At 50.6% G+C, this 6,808-nt stretch overlaps 1 protein-coding gene across 4 annotated transcripts in view; it reads left to right on the forward strand.

Annotated features, from left to right (window-relative positions):
• Positions 1-6,808, forward strand: part of NRP2 (neuropilin 2) — a 113,831-nt gene that overhangs the window by 44,635 nt on the left and 62,388 nt on the right. For all 4 annotated transcript variants that reach the window (XM_011226558.3, XM_034655035.1, XM_002920498.4 and 1 more), the window contains exons 6-7: positions 1,389-1,558; positions 3,381-3,536. In XM_011226558.3, coding sequence (XP_011224860.1) covers positions 1,389-1,558; positions 3,381-3,536 — 326 coding nt within the window. The remainder of the gene's footprint in view (positions 1-1,388; positions 1,559-3,380; positions 3,537-6,808) is intronic.

Genomic DNA, 6,808 nt, shown 5'->3' on the forward strand with positions numbered 1-6,808 from the left:
CCTCCCACTTCAGTTTTCTCCTCTGTGAATGAAAGGGAGGTGAGTTAGGGTATCTACGTAGAGTCCCCGCCCTGGGCTAACATTTTTTTATTCTTCTCTCCCTCTCTAAGCCTCAGTGGCCATTGTCAGAAAACTGAGCAGTTTTTAAACCTCCTTCATGTATATATTTTACATTAAACATCTCTGGCCCTGGGTAGAGCTTCTCTCACTAGACCGGTACATGCTTGGACTTTCACTTCATGCTTCAGTAGACACAGTTTCCAAGCTTCTACCAGGTGCCAGGTACCGTGCAAAGCCTAAAGTGCAGCTCCGACCCCGCCGTCCTGGAAATGCCCATCTAGACCATGAGTCTCCGGCCTCCATCCGCATCTCCTCTGAACCACGTCTTCAGATCAGCTCCTCTAGGACACGTGCTTCAGATGTGCTGCCATTTCCACTTAGAAACCCACATGATAACTTTAAGTCCTAAAGAAATACTTTAAGGGGGATTGGAGCTGGAGAAATCCTGCCATGGTTGTAGACAGCTTACCACGTGCATACCTACAGACATGGCCGCCCGGCCTACGGGAAAGGGGATGGGTTTTGTTCTGGGTTTTGCTTTTGTTCTTCCTCAAAGAACTCATGACAATTGAGTGACAGGAAAACAGTATTGCCCATTGCACCAGGTGCTGCAAATGGCCAGCGCAGTCCCAGAGCTCAAGAATGGATTTAATACCTGAAAAAATTGCTGGGCTCTATCAGACACACGCATACACAGATACTGACCGGTGTCTTGCGGTATCCATGGGAAGGACGGCAATTGAACTAATGGGTGCATAGCTAGAGTCGGTGACTTCCAGGTCCATGTGCCCAGGCAGGTGGCACAGGGGAAGACAGTGACATGCACGTGCTCATGGAGAGATGTCCCCGAGACGGATATTCACTGCTTGGTAATGTCGGTCTTCTGTGCCAGAACTCGAAGCAGTTCGGTGAAAGAGAAGCAGAAGTGCCTCCTGGGTGTTTCGGAACAAAGCAGGCTTCCCACGATGTATCAGCCCACCCAGACTGCTGCGAGTCTATCACACGCTTACCTGCATGTCAGTAACGGGGCGTCTGGCGACAGTGAATATCCGTAGCCCGCAGCACCGACGGTTCTTCTGCTTTAGATTGTATTTTTAATTTGTATGATGATTCTTATTTACCCACAATTTTGTTTCTTCCAGACCCAGAGGGGCTGTCAAGCTCTATGACTTGGCAGAGTTGTTTTCAGAATGTGAGTGTATAATTAGGTCTTTAAGATGAAGGAGTTCCTGCAAGGACTTGTCCCGAGAAGGGAGCAACATTTGGGGGATCCCAGGAGTTTGAGGTTGAGAGACATAACTGTGCCCTTGACCCTCTCCCTTCCCCAGACTTCCAGTGCAACGTCCCCCTGGGAATGGAATCTGGCCGGATTGCTAACGAACAGATCACTGCCTCATCTACCTACTCCGACGAACGGTGGACACCTCAACAAAGCCGGCTGCACGGCGATGACAATGGCTGGACCCCCAACTTGGATTCCAGCAAGGAGTACCTCCAGGTACTTCACTCAGATACCAGAGGTTGTGCCGAGTGTGGGTGTACTGATGGGCAAGGGAGGTGGCTCGGCTGGAGTGGACAGAGGACACGAAGAATATAAACACAGCATACTCGAGAGCTCCATTCCTACATCCGTCCAAACACACGCATGTACCAGGCACAAACAGACTCAGCCAGGCACTGTGCAAACTGCTGGGATGAGATGATGATAAGACAAGACACTGCCCCTGCCCTTGTGAAGATTACCAGGCCCTGGAGAAGTTGTTTGGCCTGGGTGCTGTTTGCCTCTTAGTATAGATATCCAAGGAACATTCTATAAACAGTTCCAGATCTTGCTCATTCTTGGCACAGGGAGGCATCAGAGACTTGGTCGGGGGAGGGCTTGTTCCTGAGGGCAGACTTGTTGAGTTTGCTCGCTGAGCATGGCAGCTTCTCCTGATCTTTGCTGTTTGGAGGGAGCCCTGCCAGGAAGGTTTTGCACATAGCTCTCAGAAGAACACATGGGAAAATGTCACTACCGGGAATGAAACTGTAGTCGCCCAGATGCTCTGCAGTGTCTTTTCAGACTATTGTTTGCTTTCCTTCCGAATAGGACTTGCAGTGTATATTGAATAATCCCCCCTGAAACTATAGACTGGTCCGGTTCTTATCCCCCAGGTCCATGCTGGAGCCATGGCTGCTTTTATGACACACCCCAGACAACCTTGTGACCCATTGACAAGCCTGTCCTAGTTCTGATGTGACCGGGTGACCTCTGCTCTGAGAAGGATGTGGCAGAGCAGATAACAAGACAGGGAGAAGTATCACTTAGAAACTTCCAGGGAGTCCACAGAAGTTCTAAGGCCATTTGTCACTATCTCTTCTCTGCCTCTCCAAAAAGCCTTCTATCCTGCAAAGCTTCCAGAACGTTCTCCTTTATAATCAATGTCCCATTGATTTTACTCCTTACTTTTGGTCCTCAATCATAAGCTTTCTCTTATTGCCCTCCAGCTGTTTATCGGGCACATCTACAGCACTGCACACTTCTTTTGAATTGCGTAATATGCCGAGCACATAATAAGTACCAATAAATGCTTCCTGAATCAAATTTTACCGGTGAGTGCTGCTAAATTTTGATCACACGGAGGTTGCCATTAAGAAACACTGTGGCCAGCAAAGGAATGACATCCAGCAATTTCCAAATGGGTTTGGTGTTGTGGGAAGAGAGGTCCCTCAAAATGTGAGCCATCTTCCTTATCGAGCAAAAGGTCAGGACTTGGTGCATAAGCCTAATTGCTTGGGCAGACTCTGGATGCCCTTTGACCCTTTAGTGACCTGAGTGACTAAATACACAATGGAGTGAGGGACTGAGGGGAGGGGAGGCGAGGCAGCCCCGAGCTGAGACGTTGCAACGAGGGCATCATAAGTGAATTGTATTGGACTGGACTGGAGTGGGGTGGAGTGGATTTAGCCATTGTTCCTTTAAACAGCATCTGCTTCTGCTCTTCAGGGCAGGCTGTAGTCCAATAAGAAGAGGTGACAGTTGTAGATGTCCGAGGACCCCTTTACTATCCTGAATACTGTCCATTTGGATTTGCAAAAAAGAGAAAAAAAGAAAAATAATCAAGTTACAATTTCAAAGGTGTCCAATTGAGGGTCAAGTAAGTTGAGTTTGACCATCCAGTCTGGAACTGCAGACTGATACTGATCCCTCTCATTCCGGTAGATGACAGACGCGAGTTGTAAGCTAAGTATGATGTTTTGTCCTTTGAAGGAAAAGCAAGAGACTGCCCTCCTGTCACGGGAGCCGTGGGTCCCTTAATTCCTCCTCCCCTCTTCCTCAGGTGGACCTGCGCTTTCTAACCATGCTCACAGCCATTGCAACGCAGGGAGCAATTTCCAGGGAAACGCAGAATGGCTACTATGTCAAATCCTACAAGCTGGAAGTCAGCACTAACGGGGAAGACTGGATGGTCTACCGGCATGGCAAAAACCACAAGGTAAACCCATTGCCCTCCCCTCCTCGAAGGCAGGCTGGGCTGTGCAGGAGCCTGGGGACAAGAGAGGAGCTGCCAGGCAACCCCATGGAGGGGAGGATGCCTTGTTCGGTGAGGCTCAAATAATTGATGGAGGCAGGGGAGGCGGTGGCCCTGAAAATATTCTCTCTTATGCTAAAGCGATTGGAAAACACCGACAGCCTGGCTGCTGTGGCGTGTTGCACCTCAGAGAGAGAGAGCGTGAGCTTGCAGAGTGCTCTCTGACTGCAAATGAAGGAGAAAATGTGTCCCCAGTCTGCGCCTCCCCATCCAGGACTCATTGAGCATTTATGGCCTGAGTCCCTTCCACATGCTGGGTTAACAATCACAAAACCACATGAAACTGTAGTTCAGGAGTTACCGAGCTCTAGAAATGAAAGGGCACAAATCCTGAGAGGGAATCACAATGTCCCGAAGAAGAAAGAGGACAATAAATAATGAGGAGAAATTCCGTGTGTCGGGGACGGGCTCTGAACCGGCGATCATGCTTGGCAGCGAGGCACTGAGTGTGCCCGGCTGGTGCCTTCCGTGTCCGTGGCTCCCGGAGGGGTGTCCGTGTGCGCGATGCGGGGCTTTTGTTGTTCACACAGACGAGTGTGTGGTGCTCGGCTTTCTGCGGACACGCGGCGTGCTGGTGGTGGGCGGCCCGCAGCCGGCCCCCGCGGTCCTGGTTAGAAGGTGCGCTGGGCACCCGGGGCGCTTCCTGGAAGCAGCGGGCGTCTCGCCTGGGCAGAGGGCGAACTGTCACGCGCTGGCTCTCAGCTCTGGGAGGACAGTGCCCATCCTTCCCTGAATGGAAGCTGGGACAGGCAAAGGGACGCTCCTCTTTACTGCCACCGTTCCATGGGCCCCTGGCCTGTCGAGTTGGGAATGGTCAAAATGGGACGCATGTGACCAAACCGAGACAGGCCAGATCTTTTCCAAACACAGCCTCCTCGGCTCCTGCCACTGCCCCGAGGTTGCGTGCCCTCGCTGGCGCAACCGGACACGTTGGACGGAGAAAACGCAGAACTGTGAGGTTGGCCCTGATTCACTCAGGAAGTGTGAGTTTTTAAAGCAGTGGATTTTTTTTTATTATTAAAATCGCCATAGTAACATGGCAGCATTCATCAAAAATCACGGCTTCTAGATATCACCAGGTATCTCTCTCTCTCTCTCTCACACACACACACACACAATTTCTTCATTTCACAAATAAAGAAAGTGAGGTATTTAGCAGTTGAAAGACCCCCCCACCTTGACATGGTCAACCAGGTCTGGCCTCCCATTGACTTCTTTTGTTTCACTTGCAAATATCATTTGGAAAGGGCAAGGCTGAGTTGGCACTGGGTTCTGGGGGCAAGTTCTCATCCCCCTACCCCCGACGCTTTCCCATGCCTTCTTTCCCCACCCACCCTTTTCAGTAAGAACCTGGTAGAAGCTGGAAGCTCCACCGGGCAGGTGAGGGCCAGTGCTGAGTAGGAGTGGGTCCTGGGGGAGAAGGGGGAGGTTCACCTGACTGCCCCCCTGTCCAGGCTCAATGACTAAGCAGAGCTGGCCAGAGGGATACTGTAGCATAAGCTGATTTTAAAAGCACGCAGATGGACTGGATGCTATTTAAAACACTCTTTGTAGGAAATCTGCTTTTGGAAATACCTTAGCACTGCACATTTTGACAGAATGCTGTCCTCCCTGGCTTTATCCCTGGTATTCGTTCTGCAGGGAAGATATTCCCGAGAATTGAATTTAGCTTGCTGGGCTCCTTTGGAATCATTCTCAACTTTTTCATATTGGATATATGATTCTCTCTCTCTCTCTTGCTCTCTCTCACCTCCTCTTCTCACCCTTGGCTAAATTTCTTTCCCCAGGAGCCAAGGGGTAATTTCATTTTTGTTTTGTCGTTGTTGTTTGGCTTTTTAGTGAATTAGTCCTGCCACATAAAAAGCACTGGGGCAAAGGAAAAACCCTTTCTCTCCCTATTAGATATTCATTCTCTGGCTACCTAGAAGGAGGCTGGAGAGTGGAAAGCCTGCCAATTAGGTGTCGCTCCCTTGCCCCACTGCAGGTGCGGTGGGCGAAGAGGGAGACCTGCCCGGCCGCCCCTCTGGGGGGGTGATCTCTGCTGCTTCTTCATTAGCAGATCTCTCTCCCAGATGTCTGTATTTGATGTGCACATCCCGCACCGCTCATGGAGCGTCAGCACAGCTCTCTGGTCTGTTCAGGTTGAAATAGTTGAGTGAACCGTGCCAAATAGATTTGTCGAGTCTGCTGCAGTTTGATTCGATGCCATGAAGGGGAGGAGGCTGAGGAGGGGAGTTGGGGGCAGGAGAGGGGAGAGGCTTCGTCTCTGCCGTCTATGCGGGCCGCTACCACTGAGTTTCTCTTTGTAGCCACGGCTGGTGGGCGCTGTGCCAAGCTAAGTGCTAGGTGATGGGCTTGAAAGCACAATTCAGACAGCAGGACCTGTGAGCAAAGCCGAGCGGAGGTAGGGGCAGCAGCGTGCTCCACTCCGTGGTGCAGGGGGAGGGTTTGCAGACACAAATCCATGCACAGGGAGTGAAGAGGGGATGGTCATGTTTGGGGCAGAAATGTGGGAACTTGATTTCAATTCCCCGGTCACTGTCAACACCAGTGCTATGTACCAAAGACCAGGGAATTGGGGAAGTCAGAGAAAAACAAGATGAATGAGTGCTGAAGGTGGTGGGGGGTGGCTGTGCTATTTCCTTGCAATACATGATTTACAATGTGGACCCAGGCGGGGCTGAGGCAAGGCCTGGTCCTACAGGGGAACGACTTCCTTCTTGTGGCCAGGAAGTGAGGAAGACTAAGGAGCTGTTTTCCAGCTTCCCCTAGCCTGTGAGCAGTCCCTTCTTCGTCTCTTTTTACCCAGCAGGTCATGGTGAGGTTGCCTCTGACGGAGGCATTTGACGATCGTGGGGGATATTGCAAGCATCCTCCTGGCAAAACACAGCCCATTTATGCAGGCCACGTGTACAGCACATCCCCAAACCCTTAGCCAATGACACATGCCATAAATATGGAACCTATGATTTTCCTATAGGGTGGGCCCTCCTTATGCATATTTATGGCGTAACCACAAGGCAGAGCGCTTGTCCGCCTGATGGAGCCCATACCCAGCCCATGTGCTCCCTGAGATTATAAAAATTGTTTCACATATATTTCTTCAGAAACCACAAGCAGAAAACTACTGCTTTTGGTTTCACCAGCTATATTAATAACACCCCAAACATAGACAT

Source organism: Ailuropoda melanoleuca, chromosome 2 (assembly GCF_002007445.2).
Source record: "Ailuropoda melanoleuca isolate Jingjing chromosome 2, ASM200744v2, whole genome shotgun sequence".
In the NCBI taxonomy this organism is placed as follows: domain Eukaryota; kingdom Metazoa; phylum Chordata; class Mammalia; order Carnivora; family Ursidae; genus Ailuropoda; species Ailuropoda melanoleuca.